We start from the raw sequence: 26,609 nt of genomic DNA, 5'->3' as shown, positions 1-26,609 counted from the left end.
GTTGATAAGAGACCTGAGTTTTTAAATCTAATCAAGATATTAAATTAATTATTAAAACGACGTAGCTATTATAAAGTTCCAATGAAATGCATTGGTTAGGTATGCAAATAGTAAAATAGTAATTAGTAGAGGACATTTTGAATTAAAGTTCAATAGGTTATAAAAAATATATCACGCCATAGCACCTAATACAAAAATTTAACTTTTACGTTAGTTTATTTAGATTTAATTACAAAGTTTGATTTTTTTAATACCAATATTCATCGCATATTTTAATTCCGGCTGAGTTAACATAACTTAAATATTACCAAAAAAAGTTAAAGCATCTTTTAGATAGGTGGTAGTCGTATGATATTCATGTAAAAAAAGTGCTATAAAACTTATAAATGTGACATCAAATATTATTTTCTGTATTTATTTTTCTTCATAAGTTAGGTTCTTTATAACATGAATATAAAAGTAAAATACAAAAACACATAAAAAACCATAAAAATACGTATAAACACATTACAAAAAACCTAACCTAGGGTGGCGCCAGCAGCGGGGCAGGGCCCAAGCTACCGCCGTCAGGGCCGCAGAGAGAGGAACCGGCGGACTCTCCGTGTCGTGTCCAAGATCACCGCCTTCTGTATCTGACCCTTGATCCAACCACCTAGCGAGAGCCTCTCAAGATGTTGGTCGAGACTCTTCGCTATTAGACCGTTCACTGAAACGACTATCGGGACAATTACCGTCGAGTCAAGTATTTATTATTATGTCATCGAGATTTTAGCACAAAATCCCATAAGGAGCCTTTGTTATAAAATGTATCACATTTCATAAAAAATAGTCACAATCAAATACTAAGCCTCCTCCTTCATAAAATTTAAGTCAGTTAAACATATAATACCTACTCGCATTACTTATAACCGAGGAGCAGGGCCGTCTTAAACTAAGCTGGGGCCCCCGGGCACATACAAATTTGGGGCCCTTTTGGAAAGTAAAGCAAGCTAATTAAACTAACATTTTTCTACTATGATATTCTATTTATTATGGGTAATCAAATATACTGTTACTGTCTGTCCTTCCGGCCCCCTGAGGATGGGGGCCCTGGGCACGGGCCCCCTGTGCCCTTATGGTAAAGACGGTACTGCCTAAGGAATGCAAATCGGTTATTTTTTGTATGGAAATAACCGCGGTTTCGGTTAAAAACCGATTATTTCCATACAAAAAATAACCGATTTGCATTCCCTAGTACTGCCGAGGAGTCAATCCTAAACAGACTTACTATCCCCGCATCCCTGCGCGGTGTAGCACGGTCATTTATCACCGGGCGCAGCGCGCGCATTCCAATTCCAACTATTGTGCACCCGGGGAGTGCACTCTTTATGCACCTCGCTCCGAGCGACCAACCTGCTTTTAAATTTGCAGCAAAATGTAAATGTTCAAATGCTGTCTAGGACGTGAAAATAAGGCAACACGTGTTTCAAACGAACATCTATTATTTAGGTTAATACGAACCCACCTAATAGCTTTATCGACTAAACATTATTTCAGGCTAAATTACTATGGTGTCCAGGGTAAAAACGATATCTTAAACGATTTGGATGATGATAAGGTCCAGCCCAGGACATTATTAAAGAAAATCAAGAGTATATAGTTTAAAAAATGCTGTAAAATTCTTTAATATTATTTATAAATCTTCTTGATTATTTCTACGGCTAGGCCCATGTCTACTCATACCCGAGCGAGGGGTTGGATGACTCACTTTAGACCGGGCCGTGACCGGGCCGGAGCCTCCAGCGCATCGTTTTCTATGGAAAGCATCACGTGATCGCCTGTCACGTCATACAAAAGTAAGCGCCGGAAGCTCTGGCCCGGACACGGCCCGGTCTAACGTGAGTCATCCTTTATAGACCTATATTGTACTTCTATAAAATAATTAAATACAAGATAAAATCCCAATTAGTTATTCACATAATACTGTGACTTGTGGTTGAAATATGACACGAGCACGCACAACACCTTCAAAAACACAACCGATCTCACCAAGAAGTCATTCTTAGGGGTTCCTCACCTTAATAGGGAGGTACCCTGTATTGATTAGCCGTTAATAAGGGTGTCGGATACCGCATGTCCCATGAAGGAAGCGCGGTGTCGTCGATTGCTCGTAAACTCACCGATGATAACAGAAAACAGTCTGCTGCCATCCTTGAATATCGGCTTGTAGATAACGGCTAAATATTGTTGTAAGAAAACTTTTTGTAAATCATAATTTTAAGCTAAAGATTTTGAAGTTATCTAACATGGTGTGCATTTATTCTGTCTTTAAGTAGGTAAGTGGATACAAAACTTTCTAGTTTGTATTGTGTAGGGGGAGTCTGGGAGAATTGCACAGGTGGGATACTAGAATCATTTTATAAAATAAAGAGCTACAATAAAAAATATTATATCTATCAAAAGTAGCCTATACATATAGTAGATGAAACGGACGAAATATCTATTTCATAAACGTTATTTACATAAATAAAAAGCAACTCAACCCAGCAAACCGTTTCCACAAAAACGCTTTTAAACAACTAACTGAATTAATAAAAGAAAGCCCAAGAAAGGGTAAAGGAAATTATAATCCTTTCTTTTAAAATGCAATGAGGTGGTTGTAAAAACGTTTGCGGGGAAATTTAAAATGCGCCTTTCCTGGCAATTAGTGATCCGAGTGAAATTAAAACAATGAGGAGGCTGGGCTGCACGCAACTCATTGAAGGGGAGCGACCACACTCCTTTTCTTTGGAAGAATCGTACCATGGACTCTTTTATCGTTGCTTTATAAATCTGTAACAGCTGGTTGTTGCAAACACTTTTTTGGGGATATTTTCCTTGAGATTTGCGACAGTACCGTAAGGTCGGGGTACTTTAGCCCTTACAAGGTTACACTTACACCCATGAAAATCCATTTAATGAAATAATAAATTCTTAAAAACGCCACTAAACGCTTACACAAGAACAGATAAATGTAATTTTTAAGAATTTACTAATTCAATAAAATAGGTTTTCATGGGTGAACAAAGTAACCTTGGGGAGCTAAAGTACCCCGACCTTACGGTTTTTGTATTTTTGTTAGGGTAGGACTGTTATGACTGTGCTCATAAGTAGATAGATGATTTACTAATTAGAAGATCAGAATTGGCAGTGATCACATTATTAAACATTGAAAAAACCATAGGTATTTACTCTGTTGTCACCGATTAAATATGTATCTAACTTTTTCATTACATTTCGTTTTCGAACGGTATGATAAGCTTGGGGAATTTCTTACGTTTTTGATTTTTATCTACTACACGGTTTGTTATGTTTACACTTAATAGTAATGAAAGCAGATGGGTACATGTTAAATTCGGTAAAAAAACTGTACCTACTTATATTCATTGTGCTGCTGGCTTATTATGGATAGCTTTATCCATCTTTATCCACGTGATAAAATAACTGTCTTTTTTTAACACCGTGGGATAGAAAGTGACGGACACCGTTTTATCAGGCTGTCACGTAGACAAGAACGACCATCATATCCATACTGGTTTAGTTATATTTTGTTTGTTGTGAACTTTCGGTTGTAGGTATGTTTTCAACCACTCATCCACGTACACAGCCCCTATTAAACCGAACAAGCCTACTGATCCCGACTCCACGGCAGGTCTTCTTGTTTTTGAGTCTCAATTATCAAATCCTAAAAAGCAGTTTACCTTCGATCCGTTAACCACAATTTCGACCCAATATAGAACGTGTTAAGGGTGAAATTGTGTTGTAGTGTGTTGTATCATTTAATCCAGTTCAGTTGTGACTGTGGTAAATGGTGATATAATGACACACGCGCGCCACCGGGCCATGCCGCGCCACGGTTTGCCAAGCGGGGACTCAGCATGCTAATATGGAACATGAATATTTATAAAAAAAATGCAAGTACAAAACAATACGTTTTCGTTATGTGGTTAATCTTTTTGTTAAACCTTCACATATCAATCTGATATGAAATTCCACGTGTCACCCTAGGCCTAAATACACACAATCTGTGTATCAAAATTGTATTTTGTTATCCTGGTGGGTTTTCTAAACTTACTTTTTTTCTTCCAAAATATTCAATTTTGGGATGGGCTCAGGCCTTCTTTACTTTTAATTAAGTACTGACTGTAGGTTGTCAATTTGGCCTTGGCCTTAGAAAGTAATACCTAACCTACTGTCCTATTTTTTTTTGGATGTAAACTTTACTCAGTTTTAAATTTAAACTTTAATAAAAAAGTACAAATATTTTCTATACAATATTTTTTTAACAGAATTCTATGCTTATGAAACATTGCACATAAAATATAACATTAGGGATAGGTAGGTTGTTCTTACTATACCTACTGAATCTAAATTGGGGGGTGACCTAGGATTTAAATTCAAATGGCATTATCTAAAAACTGTCAGCACGCCGCGAGCTTGACAGATCGCCGATTGTGTCACCCTCCGATGGCGGGGTATCAATAGATAATTTAAATTCACAGGGTAGTTACCTCGAACTCCTAATGAAAGATTGTATGAAATACGCATTTATATTTCAATAGTTTAGTACTAAGTAATGTTTGACAAGTAGGTAAGTAAGACAATGCATTATTAGATATTTACGTAAGCCGTACAAAAAATAAATACTTTAATATAAGGCTTTTAAAGACTTCCTCTCGATTTTTACTTGATTGCCGAAGGAGGGTATCAAAACTGACTTTTATTTTATTAATTTAAAGTAATATAGATATTGGGAACTATAATTCTTCTTCTTAACTGTTTATGACGCAGTAAAAGAAGTTAAGAAGAATTTAAAATTAAATTAGTAATCAAGATCACAAAAACAATCTAAGCATGAAATTTTAAATGCACATAATTTGAAAGGCAACCACGATAGCAAACAGAAGGAAAATATTACAGGGAACTTTACCTACATTTTTAAAGGAAGTTTTCTTTATCCTTCGAATAAATCGAAGGTGGGGGGAAGTTGCGGCGGAAGTAGAAATCTGTTGTTTTATTCATGAAAAAATAAAGAAGGGAAAAATGTGAAATGCCAAACACTTTTTTTGCGCTTTGTTGAAGTTATTACAACTTAAACTTGCCAGCGACATCTAAAAAAGTTACCCATAAATATAGTTCCTTATAACAAAGGCTTAAGGCAGTTGAGAACAGAAGCACACCGGACAAAAATCTCCTAACTTGCAAGTCATTGGTATGTAATTATAATTATTAGGTAAGTAAGTAGTATAGGTACTTTGCAACCTGAAAATTACGTTTAGGTATGATCCCATAGTAAAATTTGTAAACATATCCGGATGAAACATCCTGTACCTTTCCATATTTGTGAAGACGCTGTCACTAGAGTGGCTGACAAAGCCTCACGCACCGTATCTATTAAGCGATGCAAATTTGTTGTAATCCTCCGAGCGGTGCCGAGTGAAATATTTAATTTTCATAAAGTTTACATTATACTGGGGCTGAGGAGCGACTGGAATTTTGCCGTGTTAAGCTAAAATAACTCAATACAATAAGAGCTCAAGATACTGCCGATTCTATAACGATGTATACAAATTTGTATCTTATTCCACTGATGTAAGCTTCAAGATGTAAACATGTTAATAGAATAGACCATATAATACACGAGTCTTTTTAAAAGTAAAGGAATGTTGTTTGCGCACTACGGATTATAAGAAGTTTTCGAACTTGTTTTATTTACTAGATTTTAGTAAAACTGTTTAAAATCGGGGACCGCACCTCCCTTTTAGTCTGTGTCTTTTCTTATTGTGCGGTGTTAAGTATATGAACCGTAAAATAATGCAATTAAAACTTCGCCATAAAGATTGATGATTGATACAAGTATCAAGCACTCTCGCGGCCTTTAGTAAAAAAATACAAATATTAAACTGACGACCGAAAACATTATCTACCATCCAAACATACGTACCTATAGCTCCATTAAAATGGCCGCCGATTGTTATTGGAAACAAAACAAAAAATAAATTCGATCGCCTATTGTTTCCGATCAGCATCAGCAACCCGACAGCAAATTTGCATATCACCAATATTATATCGTCACGCGAAAAACGTATCCCTTACGCCTCTGTACACATGAATGACGCGTGATGCTGCCGGCCTGCCCTGACGTCATCCATCATTCCCGTGGCGCCTGCACCTAGACGAGTGACAGCCAAGCGGCGGCCGCGGGTGGATAAAACTACCCAAGCAAATGTAACTCTTACGCTAACCACGCATAAAGTTTGATTTTCAGTGTAACTAATGAATGCAAGGTGGCACCCCACCTCCCCGCGAGCGAGGGAGGATCCCTGTCAAACGCTGGCAAGAGTTTGACAGACGCGGGCGCGGAGTATTTGACATGAAGGGGCTTGTTTGATACGGGGGCTGACAGGGGAGGGGGGAATTCTGCCCGGTCATGAATAGGCAATGGGCTCGCTTTATTTATAAAGACTGTTGGCCTAACACGGGCTCAGTGAACTTGTGCTACGAAAATAAACACGTCATCCATTGAAATTAGGATTTTTGCGGGCGAATTAACTTGATATCAGTCTAAAGTTACCGGAAGTGTATTGTGATTTACGCTGCGACTAAAAATAAAGTTCTAACCTCGAAACCGCAAGAAAAACACTTTTTTATGGCCATTCATAACCTTTAACAGGAAATAAGTGGGTGTTGTAAATGACGTTATCAACGAGCATTTAATTCAAGCAGCCGCGAACTTCTAACATCTTGTTAGGGGGATAAAATCCATAAAAGACACGGTAGTGGCTGGATGCGGGGCAAGAGGCAACGTTCGGTACAAAATTTGATTATTCCGCGAGGTTGGCCTATCGCCAGCGTTCGACTATTTATCAAGAGCTCTCCGCGCCCGACGGTTTACAAGGATACTAATCATCGACGACGGATCGCTATAGAGTGGATGCAACTGTGACAGTGGATACGTTACTAAGAAATATTTTTTTACTAAACATTAACCATTGAGAACTCTTTAACTAATACCTATCTTATAAGGTTCTAACCAGCTGAACATCCATTGACAACCCGGCGCGCTTAGTGGTAGCCAATATTTCAATTTATTTGTTAACGCGTATTTTATTTTAAATTTCTTGTACAACGTAAATAAATCTGAAGATAATGCTTATCATTGTTCAAGATATTGTGTTTTTATATAGATTTATATTAACTTGTACGGAATTGTTATATCTATTTCATGATATACTCGCAAGATTGTATTTTGTTTTTACTAACAGTGGACTTAAAATTGTAGCAGGCACCTTGTAATATAAGTTGTGGTTAGATCTATATGTTGATTTTGTATAATGTTAATATTGCATTTTTTTTGTAAAACATTGTTGAAAGATCGTTATAAAATAAATGTTTATTTAATAATATGTCATATTATTATTCTTTATTATTCATAAACTAAAACTTCAATGAAAAACAATGAAGAACATTGTATACTATTGTATGTATTACGGAAGTATTTAACTATAATACACAGAAAATTAATACCTAAATATAAAATACAAATGATAATAAGCGAGAAGAAATAAGAAAAATTCTATTAAATAAAAGAATATGGTAAGATCATCTCCTATCATTATATTCTGAAGTGAATTTTATAGCATTGTAGGAGTAGCATGATTCTTTGTGAGATATAAATCACATTCTGCATCAAAAACGGCCCGATTCGAACTTTAAGATACGTCAGTTAATAAATATAGAAACGATGCCAGTGTAAAATGTGACGTTTCTTCAAACAAAAACGTCACCTTTGACACTGACACATCTAATCCATATCGTTTCTAGACATTGATATAGAATAAGAACTGGATACCCAATCAGCCGCAAAAAATGGCCCCGCAAAAGTAACGTTAAAACAGATCACGCGTTACTTTTTCGTTTAGTCTTGTATGGACCGCTCAAATGTGAAGTTGTCAACAATGTCGTAAAATGGTCGTCAAAATATGCAAAAATAACAATGATAAAATAAGGAAAAAGCTTGGAATGTATTTCTTTCGGTTAGTTCTTTGGATAGCATTACATAATTTATGTAATCTGGTGGTAATTTCATGGTTTTGTATAAATTATTTTGTTAGTACCAAAGAAGGGATGTGAAGGAACAAAAATCTAATGAGTCGATGTGAGGTCAATACTTTTTTTATTTTTATATGGAATTCGTAAGATATAATATTATGTTTAAATTCAAGATTTCCAAGAAAACCTATGCGACGTGCTGAGTGTACTGCTATTATAGCAAGAGATAGGGGTGATGCAGTTTTAAACAAGGCAAAACGGCACTTGTGTGTTCGGCGCATTTCCCTGTTTCCGACATATACACGACCAATAAGGGCTTACATCGACTAACTGTAAATGTTAAACCTGTCTGAACACAGTGACAACCACAGGACTTTCTTGATAAAGACCATAACCAATCAGTACCAGTAGCGACCTGAATATCCCCGTGCACTATATTGCAAAGAACGAAAGTGCGAAGATTATGTAGATCTAAAATACACAGTTATTTAATAAGTTGAATTTATTTCAAGGAAAATAGTATTTAAAGACGTACCTATATATACTTACTTATTAAAAATATATTTGTTTTATGTAACTTAAACGGGTTGTTACCATGAATTAATTTTATTTGAACTCCCGATCAAATTAAATTGATTCATTTATTACTTTGGGTTTTCTGTACAGTAATACCTATTAAAATGTACCAAAGGGACTCCATTCGTTCATTATTCTCATTTGACGTTGTTTGACGTAAATACAAAGGTGAAGTTACGTTTAGTGCCATCGGACTTAAAGTTTTAACAGTGTTGGTACTAATGTTTACAAATTTGACACTTAATGCTTACGACAGTAAGTTCTTTTCCGTACAAAACATTTATCTTGACTCAAAATTTACGTAAGCGTTTTTATCATCAATGCAAATTTGCCGCTACTGTCATTCTGACCCACATTTTGTTGACGTTTTTGTTCCGCTCTGTGTGTCTATTTCTAATATTAAGTCAGTGTTTCTAGATCTATTAATTGACGTATCTTAAAGTTCGAATCGGGCAGAAAATCTGTATGACTGGAAAAAAATTACGATAAGAATTAGCAGGAGATCTAAGGTCCCGTTTTCTAAGGGGACCTTGCATTTTGGAGACAAAGCAAACCGCTTGAAACAGGTGTTCCTGGGGGTGACCTGAGCTGATTAAGCCCGGTTGCCGAGAGGTTCCCCCCAGTAGGTGGGCAGGGGAGGGGGGGTAAAAGTGCCTCCGGCGCGCCTCACTCTAAGCTTTATATCTGCATACATCTCGCAACTATATCAAGTTTGGTGTCATTTTCGTATAATTCGAGGATGAAGAATTCATTTTTGTGACTAAATTTTCACTCACCCATACAAAAAAATCGAAAAATTCAAAATTCAAAAAAAATATTTAGATTTTTTTTCGAAAATGCTCTAAAAACATTTATACTATGAGGATTTGCTCTAGAAAAAAAAATACATGTGAATAGCCCAGTTCTCCTACTATACAGAATAGTAAACTTGTCAAACATTTTTTTTCATAACTCTGTTAAAAAAAATGTTTTGTGTCGTGCGGCGTACCTGCATTGTAAGAGTGGTATGCAACGTTTAGGATTTTTAAGTATGTTTAGATGATTTATGATAAGTTGTTATTCTTCTGGTGGTAGATTACATTAAAAAATTACTTCTGGACGTGATATATATACAAATATAAATTAAATATATAAATAAAGATGTTGGGAAAACTTTCGCTAATAGAGTTAAGTATTATAAATGTGATAAAATTAACATAGGAGATGTTTGACAAAAAATGCGGGTTAAAATAAGATATATATTGTTCGTAATTGCCATTACATGCCCATGGGACTGTGCATTTTAGGTTTTTTTTAACACAGTTGGACCTCCCTGCGCATTTTGTTTTGCAGCGGCAACGAATAAGCTCTAAACAAGCAGCAGCCGCCGCAGGTAGGCTTGTCCATATGGGCTCCCAATAACCATGTTGTTTGGACCAGCCCCAGTCAGCAGGGCATGGTGGCTGTTGCTGAGGGGCTATAATCTGTCCCCAAACATAGACCAAATCCTACACCGGAACATGCGACACAACTGAAAACCGCCGTGTCGCCGAAATAATTTTCAACCAGGTTGACAAGGTGCAGAAAACCCTAGAGGAAAAGCAAACCGCTCTATGTGCGTTCCTTGATGTTGAAGGTGCTTTCGACAATACGCCCACAGAGACCATACTCAATGGTATGAAATCAAAGGGAGTAGACGAAACCACCAGATGGGTACATAGCATGCTCTCTAACAAAGTAGCTACTCTGACCATCAATACTATATATAGAGCATGAATTTTATACCACTAAAGGGTGCCTACAAGGAGGCGTTTTATCCCCACTATTATGGACCCTAGCAGTGGACCAACTTCTTGCAATCATGTAAGACTTTGATACACAAGGATATGCCAACGACCTTGTAGTCATCGTCAAAGGCCCTTGCCTCAACACAATATCCAACCTAATGCAAGGAGCTCTAAACACAATATTCAAAAGGTGTAGAGAAAATGACTTGTCCATTAATCCGAGCAAGACTGTAATAGCCATTTAACCATTCACAAGGAAACGGAAGCTCGATAAACTCACAAAACCAAGACTTAATGGACAAATAATACCGTTCTCGGCAGAGGTCAAGTATCTAGGGGTCACCTTTGACCAAAAGTTAACTTGGAACCCTCACCTGAGAAACATTATACAAAAAGCGAAAATGGCCATGTGGTCATGCTGTCGAATGGCAGGAGCAAGATGGGGCTTAAGATCCAAATTGCTATGTGGTTATACACAGCGGTAGTGAGGCCAATTGTCACCTACGCCTCCGCAGTCTGGTGTAACAAAACCAGCCAAAAGACAGCAATAGACACTATAAACAGCCTGCAACGCACGGCTTGTTTAACAGTAACAGGCGCCTACTCCTCGACACCGGGAGCGGCCCTAGATGCACTGCTGGACATCATACCACTCCACTTGCAGGTGCAAAAGGAGGCCAAGCAGTGCGTCTACAGAATATGCACGCTAAACCGGCCAAAATAGCGCTCTCAGGCATTAAAGCCTAAAGCCTAAAGGCCTGGGTTTTTGCGAATAGAGCCCTTAGCATGCCCACTGATGACACGCACACCGAACGTCATCTCACCAAACTGTACACAGTAGAAATACCTCCTAGAGACAAATGGATCAACAACCAAATGTACGTCGAAGAGGGAAGCTACATCTGGTATACAGATGCTTCCAAGAAAGGCAATGATGTAGGATGTGGGATCTATGGTGGGAGATATAAGCTCAGAGCTAGCGTCAGCATGGGCACACTGGCCTCAATCTTCCAGGCAGAAGTCTTCGCCATTAACAAATGTGCGGAGATCAACCTGGATAGAAACCTAAGACACCAGCTTATCTACATCAACTCAGACAGCCAGGCTGCTCCGCTGGCACTAGAAACCCTCGAGTCAAACTCAAAACTAGTCCAGAACTGTAAAACAAACCTAAATGCACTGGCTTACTCCAACAAAGTTACACTTAGATGGGTACCAGGGCACTCCGACATTAACGGAAACGAACAAGCGGACGAACTTGCTAGAAAGGGCGCAGACACACCCCTGGTCGGCCGAGAACCCTTCTGTGGAAGCACAAAACGAGATGCATATTCTCTGCTCAGCAACTTAGAAAAAACGAGAGCAATCGATTGGCGGAAGTTCGTTAAAGGACAAAAGAACACTCGAAAGCTCTGATTAAAGGGTTCAACAGCAAAACTTCTAAGGAGCTTTTAAGACTCAAAAGGCACAAAACCTGCGCGGTGACCAGAATACTGACTGGACACTGCAAGTTGAACAAACATATGTTTCAAATTGGCAAGAAACAAGATGCGACATGCAGGTTCTGTCAGGAGTCAGAGGAGACTGCAATGCACATTCTCTGTTCTTGTGGACTACTAATGTCAAAAAGAAGTACCTACCTAGGGCGACACGTAGTGCAACCCTATGAGGTACAAAACATTACGGCCCAAAGAATCTGGAACTTTCTGGATGCAACGGGCATTAGTAATGAACTTAAAGGGCCGTCACAATAGATCAATGCTGGGCAATGCGACACTCAAAGGCCCACAACACCACAATAATAATAATAATGTCCCGCGGGGGCAGCTTGTGCCGAGCTGACGGTGAGTGACGACACCGCGGACCCCTATTCCAGAGGGCCCTGTCATCTGGCCCTCACCTCTGTGCTTGCCTTGATTGGCCGGCCAGAATGGAGTCGCAAGAGCGGGACCTATGCTCCAGGTTGGAAGTGTAAAATGTCATAACGCCGGCTGAACGGATTACCGGGATCTGGCTACCGCAGACTCACCTCTCGACAACCTCACAGCCACTCCAAAGTGTTGCCCTGTTGTCGCACTGTGGCGTTGGCGAGTCACCGCCTGTCATTTACAATTTTGAGACTGATTGTCACGGCAGGTGTCCGCTAGTCTCTCCCATAGCCCATTATCCAGTCCATCCAACTTTCAAATCTATAGCCCATGACCTTAGTTCCCATCGCAGCACAAAAGTGCTGCACTGCAATAGTCTTTGCACCTGGCGGGGACCATCTCCGGATGTATCACATTGTGCGTTCGGGGATAGTATCCGCCACATGTATCCCTTACTTTTAGATTAACGTGCCTTAAAGGGCCTCTACGCTGTTGGCTTCGTCCCCACGTACGCCTCCCAAAGGTCCGGGACCCCATGGTCCTGAGATATGGAAAAGACATACAAATAATAATGTTAATTTTATCACATTTATAATACTTAACTCTGTTGGCGAAAGTTTTCCCAACATCTTTATTTCTATATTTAATTTATATTTGTATATATATCACGTCCAGAAGTAATTTATTAATGTAATCTGCAACCAGAAGAATAACAACTTATCAGAAATCATCTAAACATACTTAAAAATCCTAAACGCTGCATACCGCTCTTATAATGCAGGTACGCCGCGCGACACAAAACATTTTTTTTAACAGAGTTATGAAAAAAAAGTTTGACAAGTTTACTATTCTGTATAGTAGGATAACTGGGCTATTCACAGGTATTTTTTTTCCAGAGCAAATCCTCATAGTTCAAATTTTTTAGAGGATTTACGAAAAAAAAAAATTAAAAGATTTTTTTTTAATTATGAATTTCTCGAATTTTTTGTATGGGTGAGTGAAAATTTAGTCACAGAAATGAATTCTTCATCCTCGAATTACACGAAAAAGACACCAAACTTGATATAGTTGCGAGATGTATGCAGATATAAAGCTTAGAGTGAGGCGCGCCGGAGGCACTTTTACCCCCCCTCCCCTGACCACCTGCTGGGGGGAACCTCTTGGCAACCGGGCTTAATCAGCTCAGATTACCCCCAGGAACACCTGTTCCAAACGGTTTGCTTTGTCTCCAAAATGCAAGGTGGTGGACCTTAGATCTCCTGCTAAATCGGTAGATATTTATAATAATTATTATATAATTATTAATTAATAGAAATAAGTTGTGATATTTCATCCCCTTCTTGGATTTTTAGGTTATTTGGGAATAAAAACGAATAGGTTCATACATGTAACTATACCTACGTATTAGAAAAATAATATCAAACCAATGCATGAAAGAAGCAACTTCATTTAATCGAGTGTATATCATAGTTTCGGACACGTACTCTCGGAGTATCCTGCTGTCGAATGTTCGTTGATTCGAATGTTGCTGGATCGAATGTTCGCTGGGTCGCAATACTTGTGGCCGAATTATGCATAATCGAAAAATCGTAATCTAGAATAGGCCTGATGACAAATTTTGAAAACCCTTTTAATATCGTCGGTACACTTGTATTAGTCCCGAAAAACACTATATTTCAGTTATACTCATAAGATTTAACATAGATAATTGCATTTTATTATAGCTAGTTTAAACTTCGCGCGAAAACGCCTCGCATGCCATTTGTGACGTCATCATTTAGTTGGTGGTAGGGTGGTAGATATTGTTTACATACTTACAGTTACGAATTTCCCTTGAATCCGAATGATATTGTTAATTCAGCACCATATATTACGATTAGGGATGATAAATACATTACAAAAATTTATCACAATAACTCATTTTACACAAAAACTCACACGGTTGCAGTTTAAGATGAATTATTTAGATACATGTAAATTTTGAGTGAAAATCACCGAACGCCGCTTTTACTTTTTAATTTTTCATTTTTTCTAGTTACGACAGCCAACATGGCAATGATAGTTCCATTCAGCCAAATAATTAAAAAAGTTTGTTGTTGAAATATCCTATTATTTAGCATTTTATTTAAATAATAACAAATAGATATCTACTTTATATCGTGTAATAATATTTTTTGGACGTAATAAATGTTTAGTGGCGAAATAACATTTTTTTTGCACCTTTCGAACTCTTTGGTGCCCACGTATAGATTTCGGTCAATGAGGTTGTCTATGTTGCTCTAAGAAATATGTTATGGATTGATGACGTCACTGTTTGGAACGTTTCTGATTGGCGTTTCAGTAAAAATGGCCGATTGGAGAATTTTGCACTTTTATTTTATTGAATATATTAATAATCCTTCAGTTTATACTGAGATTGGGCCATTTTTTAGAATCATATTAACATATATGTTTCGTTGAAACCATTATTTCCATGATTCTTTGTTACTTGCAACAGGCCTATTGTATGGGTTCGATTTGTTGTGTATCGAATGTTCGTTGATTCGAATGTTGCTGGATCGAATGTTCGCTGGGTATGGCATAGTAAATTTAAAATGATTGAGTAATCAAGAGTTTTATTTTATCATCCTTTTTTACTTCTAATGATTTTTAGTGTCATGTTCAGATTAAAAAACAAAGCTATATTTATACTAATATTAAAGAGAAAACATTTGTATTTTAGGATTTTTCTTTTTGTAACGAATGAACTCCAAAATGACTGGACCGATTTAAAAAAAAGGATTTTACCTTAGGGTTTAACCGAAAAAAAATTACCCCCTCTTCACAAGTTCGGGAGGTACCCTGGAAGAATTCTTTTTTCTACGCTTTACGACCCAGCAAACATTCGATCCAGCGACAGTCGAATCAACGAACATTCGTACCCGAGATCTTCTACGGGATGACAATCGAAACCTCAGATTCGATTCTACAATTTATTATTTCTACGCTTTTCGACCCAGCGAATATTCGATCCAGCGACAGTCGAATCAACGAACATTCGACAGCAGGATAATCCGAGAGTACGTGTCCGAAACTATGATATACACTCCATTTAATCAAACATCAATGTACAATTTGCAAGGAGCTGTAAATATAGTAACTCATATTTTAACAGCTCATTACAAAATGAATGCTCATTAATTTGACTCGAGAAAGGCCTAATGATTTTTTTTTTCTATTAAATTAATTGAACTCATATCATTAATTAAGTAATGACATTTTAGAGATAAATATGTACGGGTACATACATACGTAATTAATGAAATGACAGTGATTTCCCATTTCGCATTCCGAGCAAAGGGCTGTAGTTCTGATCGCTTCTAAAGCGCAGCTGCAAGCTCAGCCAGCATATCTGTGAACTCTGGTCTGGAGCAGGGACCGTTACCGGTATAACTAAAAACCAAAATATCTCGTAGCATTCACCATATTTCTTTGATATTATAGAATAGTATTTAGGTAAGGATAATGATCGATCAGATTAGCTAAATTAAGTGCAAAAATGTACATAAACAACCGTGAGACCGAAATTGAATACCGGTTAATTTGTATGAAATATATACCGGTATTCGGTCCCTGCTCTGGAGGCCTATTCTGATTGTATTAACAGGCTAACAATTTGATCTGTATTTGTCATGGATATATTATGACCTGTCAGTGTCATACGTGACGTTTCTTGTTGAACTGGTCCGAACATGTCTGGTTGTCTTGGTTTTGACACTGGCAGATTGGATCATATCCATAACTAATTCTGTTAAATATAAATATTACTAAGACTACGCTATCCGTCTGTCTGTCACCAGGCTGTATCTCATGAACCGTGATAGCTAGGCAGTTGAAATTTTCACAGATGATGTATTTCTGTTGCCGCTATAACAACAAAAAATAATAAATATTTAAGTGAGGCTCCCATACAACAAACGTGTTTTTTTTTGCCGTTTTTTGCGTAATGGTACGGAACCCTTTATGCGCGAGTCCGACTCGCAGTTGGCCGGTTTTTACAAGTATTCCAGAGTGATCAACTCGCATGCGGCCTGTGAGCTATGGTAATAACGCGCTCGCGCATAGACGAATGTCTAATTTAATTATTCTTATTAAGTAATGACAAGCGCGTAATCATAATTAATTACACTTATTAAGAAGCACGAGCTTGCCGGTATGAATGTTGTGTGAAATTCTGCCTATGATTCCAACGGAATGCAACATTTGTAGGTATTAAGTAAATCATTTGCAGATTACTTACCAAAATAAATTAAAGTATGAGTCAATGCGGCCAATATTTTTGACTGCTGAAGCTAAAAGCAATCACTGCTTTGTCGATGAAGATTATCATCATTATGTTATGTTATACATAAAAAGATAACACTAACTCAAAATCGGTTTTTTACTTTTTTCTCCCTTGACCGTAGAACTCATCTCACATAATATGAAATTTACCTTTTAATTTGATCACGATTTCATGGAATACCTACCTTCTACCTACCTACATTCATTGACTTTAAAACGCCAAATGACTTAATACAATCTCCCAAAGCGGGCATTTGACCTACACCGTTACACTCAAAGCCGGCTTAACCCACCCAACGTTCAGAGATCACATTACAAAACCAAATAATGGATTATTACAAAAGCTAACATTAAAATGAACCCCTTGAGCACGAGCGCGTCAGGGGTGTAATACAATCGCTTTCGCGAGTCGATCCGTCAGGCGAACCATAATTGTGAATGAACTTTCTGATCAATATATGTACCGGTTCAGGTTTCAACTGTAGCTGAAACAGTTTTTAATATAGGTATTGGACATTTGTAAATCGGTCAATTAGTTCACTAAGATAATTATTGTCACCATGCGTACATGATCTTACGAATACGTCCGGATTTTTGACCCTTTGTCCGGATTGCGGCCGGACTTGGCATGTGTCCGGATTTTTAGGAATGACCTAATAAAAATAAAATGCGCGGCCGGGGAGGGGGCTACGGGATCGGGCGAAGGGAAAGGGAAAAGTAGATCCACGATACAGTACACCGCAGAGAGCAGCGCGCCGCCGGGGCGTCGTTCAAGTTACGCTACAAGAAATGTCCGGATTTTTAGGGTCATGTTCGGATTTTTATCAGGACATTTAATTCTTCCATATGGCAACCCTTACGAGGCCTTAATTACTTTATAAGTTGAATCAACTGGCATTCGCAACGCAACTTAGAGGCTAACGAAGGTAAGATTACCAGAAAAATTACGAATCAAAGCAAATCCATATTATTTGTACTGGGGAAAACATACACGCGCTTTTATTGTGCTAGATGATCTTAAATGGTCACAGAAATATCACAATTAGCGCATTTTGAAAGCTGGAAGAAAGACTCGAGAACAAGATCTCGAAATTGATTCGTATCATAAAATTTAGCTTTTAAAAAACTAGCTAGCTTACATTTAAACGGGCCAGAATCTATCATGAGTAATGATATTACTTTAAAGAAATGACAGTACTAGTGATCGTGTTGTGACTGGAATGAAGGAATGACGGCAGGTATTGAAGTTAGTTTAAACAAAGTTAAATATCTTGCTTCAGTATTAGAGTTATGATAATGTAACGACACTAGAAATGACATTACTATTGACAGTGTATTGATTGCATTGATGGAATTACTAATGACACAAAGAATGACGGAGAATGAAGTTATTAAAATACACTGGTACACGCGAGCGCTCGACTCACCTAAGCTCGATAGGCCATATAATTACGTCGCCAGGGTTGCTTCCGCGGCGTTGTATGATTTATGTGCCGCGAGATTTCGCTGCGGGCCCGCGTTTCCTTTGTCGCGTCGGCTTTGTGGCAACCCTCGGTAATAGACAACCGATGATTCGATTTTGTAATGAATTCGAGTCGTAGACTATATTTCGATTTTTGAGTTTTTTTTCTAATATAAATACCTACAAACACCTGTAGGTACCTACTAACTGGCTCTTAAGACCGTAACACACTATCGCACCGCACCGCGACCTTGGTGCGTCGCATCCATACAGGATACAGGGTATTAAATACATGCCTATGGAAATTTTTGTTACGCAACGAATTTTAATTACTATAATTTGATTTATAATTTATTTTTTCGACACGTTTTATTGAGACTCGTTTATGAATTTAAGTTAGGCACTTTTGTGTACGCTTACATTAAAAACCGACCAGCGAAGTAAAAATCCAAGTACCTAGGTACCTACCTAAATATGTACTTTCATACAGGTGGACAACGATACGGTACCTTTTTCTTATTATGTACGTCTCATATTATTTTTTTGGCAGTTTTCTGTGTATAAGTTGAGCCATAGCCACAGCCTACAAAAAACAAATCTTTCTAAAATTAAAATTAGTCAGCTATGTGCTATCATTAGCACAATTAGTGATTAACAGAGTTTATTGAAACTCACGAACTATTAAATAATAACCTCTTTCTTACTATACACGTCTTATTGGGTAAAGGCCTATAAGATTAATATTTGTGTATGTAGTAATAGGTACTTTTCTGGTACATGGTTTTATAATTAGAATTGTACTACTATACCCATCTTAACATATACTTACACAGCTTAAATTCAAATAAATCGTAGCTGAAACCGTTAATAGTTGTGCCAGGGGAGGGTTTAATAAAACAAAGGACAACATGTCGCGGCTGATCGTTCGTCGTGTCGTGTAATGATGCTCATTTGTCAAAGGATCCTCTTTATTGCTGAACTAGGCGTTACACGCGTATTTGATCGAGTGAAACAAAAGCGAGACGACTGGGAAATATAATTGTTAAAGAGTAATATTAATTAATTGTATTAGCTGGGTCATTTTCAATAAGAAATGAGGTGGAATCGCAAAGCCCCTTGCATTTAATTCGTTTTATAATATTGTCATTTGGAAAGTAAAATCTAGTTTAGAATCGAGATAAATCCGTGTGCTGAAAAGAACTTGAAATACCGGGCTGTTTCGAATAAAAAAATGTCACAAATAATAACGTGACGTGAGTTACGTGACTCAAAACTAATCTGAAAGCCTTAATGTGCACGTCGGACGTATTTTGAATTAAATTGACGTAAAATTGAAATGGATTAAATACACGTCTCGAAGTTTCATTTGTCATATTTTTTTCGATATTCAGTAGCAAGCACGGGACTAAAAGAGAAGGCTAACTGCAAAACAAATTTAATAAGACGCCTAACCCTCTCACGCTTTTAATCTCACCGTTATTCACCTTGTTATTTTCTCGTAAAAAATCGCTTCCCATATTTCACTGGAGAGAAATTGTAATATCGCGGCGCTCCTCGTCTTAATAAACATTTTTTTCGACGTCGCATGAAAATGACATTCAGGCGTCACGTGTGACATTGATGAAAAAATATAAAAGATATGACGGGATCGAGCCGACCCTAGTATATGAACACCCGGAGACAACGCGAGGGAACAAGGAAACACGATCGGTGAAGATATCACTTGTCTATGTATAAACACATATCCGTACATAGATGTACACTTATAATTGAACCTATCTATCTAACCCTAAAATGGAACCTATATGAAATGCTAATATGTATACCTACAGTAAAAAAATTGTCCCGAACCGAGCTTCGTAGGCAGGTATGTAAATGTAATTAGATAAGATCGGGTAAATTGTAAAATAAATCAATAGGTATAATAAAAGTATAATGTAATGTACGCATGAACTAGTAAGTTTCTCCACAATGCCCTTTGGGATATTCAACTATTTGCATATCGTGCCAAATTACTTACAGAGAATCTCCGATCTCCCGCGCGACTCGCGCGAGTAGTAAGGACCCTGGTGCGAAGGTTGGCCATCACCATCCAACCATGCAACCACTATACAACGTGGTAACGCGGCAAATGTGATGCCCACCTTTACAACCGGTACAACTCGCGGGCGTTTATTAATTAATTTAGTTATACATATTTAAGTTCCATTTTTATGATTGTATGTACCTTTAATTTGTATGAAGTATTTCATACAAAATGCTTTCAGTAAATATGTTTACCCAGTTATCAAAAACATTTCTTTCCCTATCTGTTACCATATCAACCTGGTCGCAGTGTCGCTTAGAGCTCGGAAGCGCCGAGCGTGGCAGATGTGCCGCCGGTTGTGATTGTCTTGCCGCGATGATTGATGATCTCCGCCGATGCCGCTAGGGCTGCCACTTACATTCATATTTAGAAATAAATGAGAATTATAAAAAATTGAATATTGATAATAAAATATAAAATTGAGAGCCCTAAATAAACTTTAGAGAACGGATATCTCGAAAACTATTCAAGATTCCGAAAAACTCAACTAAATAATGACAATTTTGATAAAAAAATATAACTGATAAAAAATGTTTTTTTTTTATTTTAGGGTTTTTTCCGGGTGTCCAGAAAAACAGTGTCTCTACATTCGTATAACAGTATGACGCGATTTACGCTGAGCAGCATACTATTTGGTGTAGCTTACTCTACCTATAATTTATAAGTTTATTGTACCTATTTATAAATATTGTTTACGCCTAATACATTTAATTTTCTATGTTAAAATATTTCTTATGCTTTTTTTACACCACTTCGTCAAAAAATATTAGAAGGTCGTGTGATAGCAAGCGATTACTATGATCTATAGACGCTAATCATAATAAATGTAAAATCTCGAATTTCGCAAAAACTGCAAGTTTCTAAAACAACATTTAATAAGAATATAGTATGAGTCGTTTGTTCATATTATTATCAAGTACATAAGTAGGTACATTTGTTAAATAAGTAAGTATTTAAATAAAGGATAAAAGGGATGATAATAAGTACTTAAAAATACAAAAGGCATGTTTATATGTACCAGCTACTGCAAAACATTAACCGAGTTTAAGAAAACTAAAAGAAAAAAAAAACTACACTTTAGTAAACAAAGTCGTTAATAAGTTTTTTCCAATGCAAAAGTAGCTATGGAATTAAAGCTGCGCATAATACAAAAATATAAAGGGATTTTTACAAACAGGGATTATCCCTTCCTTAGTAGTTTGATTGACATTCCATCACAATTACTCTGCGTTCACGTTGGGACTCCGCCTCCTATTGTCATTTTTGATATCTGCTATCTCACTCCCACTTGAATAGGTGTGAAAGAGATGTATGTACGGCAGAATGCATAATGTCAGTAAGTTAAAGTTGATAACAACATTTTATTAGCACTATTGTTAAGTGTAAAAGTGAAAGTTGAATATTATTTACCTAAAATTATTATTAAAATATTGCACATAGAATGGATCTTCATAATAAAATAATGTAATTCTTTGAATTTAGGTAGGTACAATAGGTACATGATTCACTTTATACGTTTCAAATAAAATATCGAACTAACAATAGGAAATTTATGTATTTGTTTATAATAGGTAGATATGATAATTTGTATAATATAGTTAGAATTAATTTGTGTTTGATTTAGGTTGAGTTATATTTTAATGTAATTTACTCTTTATTAGACTGTATTGTTGTTTAATATAAGAATAATATAGGTAACCATGTCTAGGAAAATCAACTTTTATACCTACATACTTAATTTCACATTTTGTTAAGATCCTTAATTCACAAGTGACTCACTCACAACAGTAATAGTTAAAAGTAAAAAAAAAAGCAAAAAATATATAGCTCGGTGCGTGTGTCAACCCTAGCTCACTATTCAACTCACGTTTATTCAATATAAGCAAACTCAGGCATATGCCACAGTAAAAGTAAGTACGTACTTTGGCGAAATATTTCTCATTCGTCAATCGTAACCGCTGGAATGATTTCTAGAATATTTCATAATGTAAAACGAACAGCGTTGTTAAGGATGACTCACGTTAGACCGGGCCGTGTCCGGGCCGGATCTTCCGGCGCTTACTTTTCTATGACATGACAGGTGATCACGTGATGCTTTCCATAGAAAACGATGCGACGGAAGCTCCGGCCCGAACACGGCCCGGTCTAACGTGAGTCATCCTTTATGCATATATTATATACTATTATTCTTTAAAATTTTAAATACCTATACCATACATTACTTACGCGTAATGAACGAAAGACGCAGTAAGAAGTAAGCAGAATAGTAGAGAAAAAAATAGCGAAAGTAGAAAACATTCCTACAAACATTTTAGAGGGAGATTTCTTAATTTACCTAATAATGTTTTAAATGTTTCACAAAAATATTAAATTAATTTTGAATGTTGACACACTAACTAATCACCCGCTATCTGAATGCATTGTTGATGCATTGTCTCAACAAAAGATTATTTTGAAGTCAATTTGAAGTTGTAAAACCACCAAGATAAGGCTGTTTACACCCGAACGGACACCCTATTGTTTTGAAGCATACCATGTCTTACAATACTATTTATATTTAACACTTACAAAGTATTTTTTTGCCTAATATTGACACTGTTCAAAGTCCAGAGAAAGTGGAATACATCTACAGTTTGAGGACAATCTTACACCGATCAACCTAGCCTCAAAACAAACAAAGCTTATACTATGGGTACTAGGCGATAATATACCCACTTACCTAAATAGATAAATACGTACTTACATACAACATACATTTTAAAACAAAACACCCATAATTCAACAAACTAATATTTTTGTTAAACAGGCACATAAATGCCCTTACCGGGATTCGAACCCAGGAGCTTCGTAGGCAGGGTCACTACCAGTTATCTCTAAAACATATAGAAATATAAAAACATAAGAGGTACTACAATAGTTACGACTGTCATTATGTACTATTAGGTGTTAACATTAGAAAAACACTCAAATAAACTTATGATGGTTAAGTACGGTTATTATATTAAAATTAGAGTAGCAATTAAAGCCATATAAAAGTTAGAGAAGTGGATAGACTCCAGTAGTTGATGTTTTGACAGCAGTTTTGACAGGCCCTAGCAGCGTGAAGATATCATGAAAAACTAAAATGGTTTCTTTAAAGTGTAAATACATAACTATTAATAATTATGATAGATTTACTCGTATTCTGACCTACAAAAATACGTCATGCTTTTTTGCAGTAGTGTTTTCCACTGGTATAGGTTGATTAAGTATGATGGTTTTAAGTATTATTATTATTTTACGACTATTTCCTTGTACCTAATTGGATAGATTCAAACTTAGAAGAATACCCAAATTAAAAACTGTTTGGATACTAAAGGCTGGAAGCCTGGTATTAGGTATACTGTATTGTTTATTTACAAATATGTAGTTAAATGATTTTATACTGAACTTGTAAAGTAAGTATTATAATATATAATGTATTCATAAATTAGATTCACACTTTGCAGATAAGGAAAATAATATTCAAAATTATTACAAAAATGTCTTATCAATTCGTAATCTTATTGGAGCTTTCGACTAGTTTGCTAATCACCCCCTACTCACGAACAATAGAAATAGGACACTATAAAACCTGACCCTAATTAGTACACACCATTACTTACTCTTGGACTTTCGTACCGAACGTTCCATACTTTATTGAATATCCCTCTTGTACTTGATAATCGAGTATGTCTGCATCGAAGTCCATTCCTAGCCAGCCGGCCAGTACACTCCAGATGTACCGGTACGGTAACGGTATCAATGAGACCAGTGAAGACCAGTGGAGTCCTGATACAACCAATGTTAATGGAGATCCTGCGGTAAATACATTTTTTTAGTAATTTAGAAATTGTATACTTTTATTACGGCGAGGTTTTCCCAAGCTGATCTGTCTTGTTTTGAATCCATCTTCTTGTATACATATGTGTACCTGCTCCAGAACAAAGAAACGGAAATCGGTTCACTCTGTATTGAAATTATTTACAAAGCGACCTTTGGACTAATTCTTTACGAGCAACCTGATTGTATCTCTTCTTAATGGTATATGATCTCTAGTATCCGACACACTTCGATGTGAGGGTAACACATTGGATATACAATTTCTTCACATTAAGAAATTACGTTAGCACCCGGCTAATTCATAACAGTTTATAACTTTTTTTTACGTAAACTAATTAAAGTTTCTATTACAGCCCCTACAATGGACCACCATCCCGCACCACATAGTTCCGGTCAGTTCCAGTGCGTCTTACGATGGCCCCAAGTTCTCCACGCCCGGCGTGCACACGCCCATCGACCTAGACGATCCCCACAGCTTCCCTCAGATTAACGGCGTGCAGAATGGATACAGTATGCTGAACACCCCGAGAATAACTCACGGCGTCAACGGCTCAAGTGTCCTAATGACTCCCAGTTCACAAAGCCCTATGCTGAACGGCAGGACGTGGATGACCCCTGTATCCAGCACTAGCCAGTTCATGAACCGCGCCCCAGCTTGGAACGTTACCAGAACAGGAGGCGTGAAGAAACCCAAACGCATTCGCACAGCTTTCACAAGTCAGCAGATGATGGAGCTCGAACAGGAGTACGCCCGCACCCGCTACCTAGATCGCAGCCGTCGGATTGAACTCGCCAAGATTTTGAATCTCAACGAGCGCACTATCAAAATCTGGTTCCAAAACCGTCGCATGAAAGAGAAGAAAGATAGAGCTGAAAGCATGGAGGACTCTGAAGAGACTACGGAATCATCTCCGGAGCACGCGAACATACCGATGCAAATGTTAGTCCCTCACGACTTTCCTACGCCGGTGGCTGACGCCCTCTATAAACAGGAAGGTGTTTATTTGGAGCCGTATCCTGAGACGTCGACACCGCTGCCGATGCCGACACAGTCGTCCCTGCCTCATGGTATCGACAGTCAAATGATGAATGGGTATACATATGAGTATCCCCAGGATCAGCATTTGGCTTTCGAATACCGTCAGATGCAGTTACAAGAGGAAGCATCGGCCTACGGGAGCGAGATGCAGGAGGTGCAGATGTCTCCTCAGTTCAAGGAGGAGTCTCCTCAGCGTGAGGATCAGGGAATTGTAACCACTATGCCGGCGACAGATGTTCAAAACACTGATATATCATGGATTAGAAATATTTATCCCGACGAGGAATGCTAATTTTCCTATTATTACTTAAGTGACTTAATTATTTAAATGTCGTGTGAAATGGATATTGCTAGCAAAATTTGTAAATATTATTTAAGTATTAAAATAAAATATTGTTTGACTCAGAATGTTTGCAATTTTTATTATGACATGGTTACAGTAAAAGGACTAGTAGTATGATATTGTGTCCATATTAATATTCTCCATATTATAAATCAATGGTATACATTTATACTTCAATGAGGTAGGTAACCTACATTAGGTACCTACATGTTTAATCTGCATGTAAATTAACCGGGTACCTACTAGATTCTGGCCACAGTAACTTTGCATAAACTTGGCAGTAAGAATACATACATATCCGTATAAGGCCCATGCTTGACATAGCACTTGGCATGAAAACTTAACGTGGTCTAACTTTATAGGTATTTGTTTTCTTTTTAACTTTGGTAGATAAAGCTCTGCTACTGTACTTTGCAATTAAATTAATTTATGACTAAAACTAATATCTAAGCTACATACATATATTCTTACATAAAATGAAATAAAACAACGAATAATAAAATTACAAAAAATTATAAGTACATACTTATGTGAAATTGGTCAGTTTAAATCCTATAAATATCTTCTAAAGTACAATTCTACATTTTGTTGAGGCACTTAGATATTAGAGTAAGTATAACGTATTTATTTTTCATTAATGTATAAGGTATTGATTATTATACCTATAGTATATTATTAAAGTATAAATATTATATGATAACAACACGAGCATGCGACGCCATCTATTGAGGGAGGCGGCCGACATCACGTACATTGATGCGCTACGTAGAAAAGGCAAGTCCTGGTCAAAGTACCTAAGTAATAGCTTTATTCAAGAATTCAGCACATCTGATTACTTTATGTAACTGGTTACATTACTAACTTAAACAATCCATAAAACACTAACAATACTACTTATTTCAAAGTCTACACAACAATAGCTACATGAGAGTTTTTCAGTTTTCCGCCTACGTGTCTACTCCATACACTACGGTAGGCTTGGGCGAGTCTCATCGCGTTGTACGCGTTGTGACAAGGCAACGCGAGATGGCGCAAAACAGAGTGAGGTATTTACAGGCAATAAATATAGTACAGTCAGTCACCTGCAATAATATGGTACACAACGAAGGCCGCAAAAATATCTGACACGATCTTATTTGTAGAGCCATAAGAGCGTGTCACATATTTTTGCGGCCTTAGAAGAGTAATTTACATATTATTGCAGGTGGCTATACC

General features: G+C 37.1%; 1 protein-coding gene and 1 long non-coding RNA gene across 2 annotated transcripts in view; both read left to right on the top strand.

The window, feature by feature from the left end:
- Positions 1 to 26,609, top strand: part of LOC134806038 (uncharacterized) — a 447,581-nt gene that overhangs the window by 186,167 nt on the left and 234,805 nt on the right. The window lies entirely within an intron of this gene.
- LOC134800540 (homeobox protein Hox-A4a-like) lies at positions 23,616 to 25,343 on the top strand. The gene is made up of 2 exons (XM_063773028.1): positions 23,616 to 23,993; positions 24,366 to 25,343. Exons 1-2 carry the CDS (start codon positions 23,862 to 23,864, stop codon positions 25,341 to 25,343), a joined length of 1,110 nt encoding a protein of 369 aa, XP_063629098.1. The 5' UTR covers positions 23,616 to 23,861.

The sequence above is a fragment of the Cydia splendana genome, chromosome 2 (assembly GCF_910591565.1).
Source record: "Cydia splendana chromosome 2, ilCydSple1.2, whole genome shotgun sequence".
Taxonomy (NCBI): domain Eukaryota; kingdom Metazoa; phylum Arthropoda; class Insecta; order Lepidoptera; family Tortricidae; genus Cydia; species Cydia splendana.
Note: the sequence above shows the minus strand (reverse complement) of the source record. Positions and strands in the feature narration are given on the sequence as shown.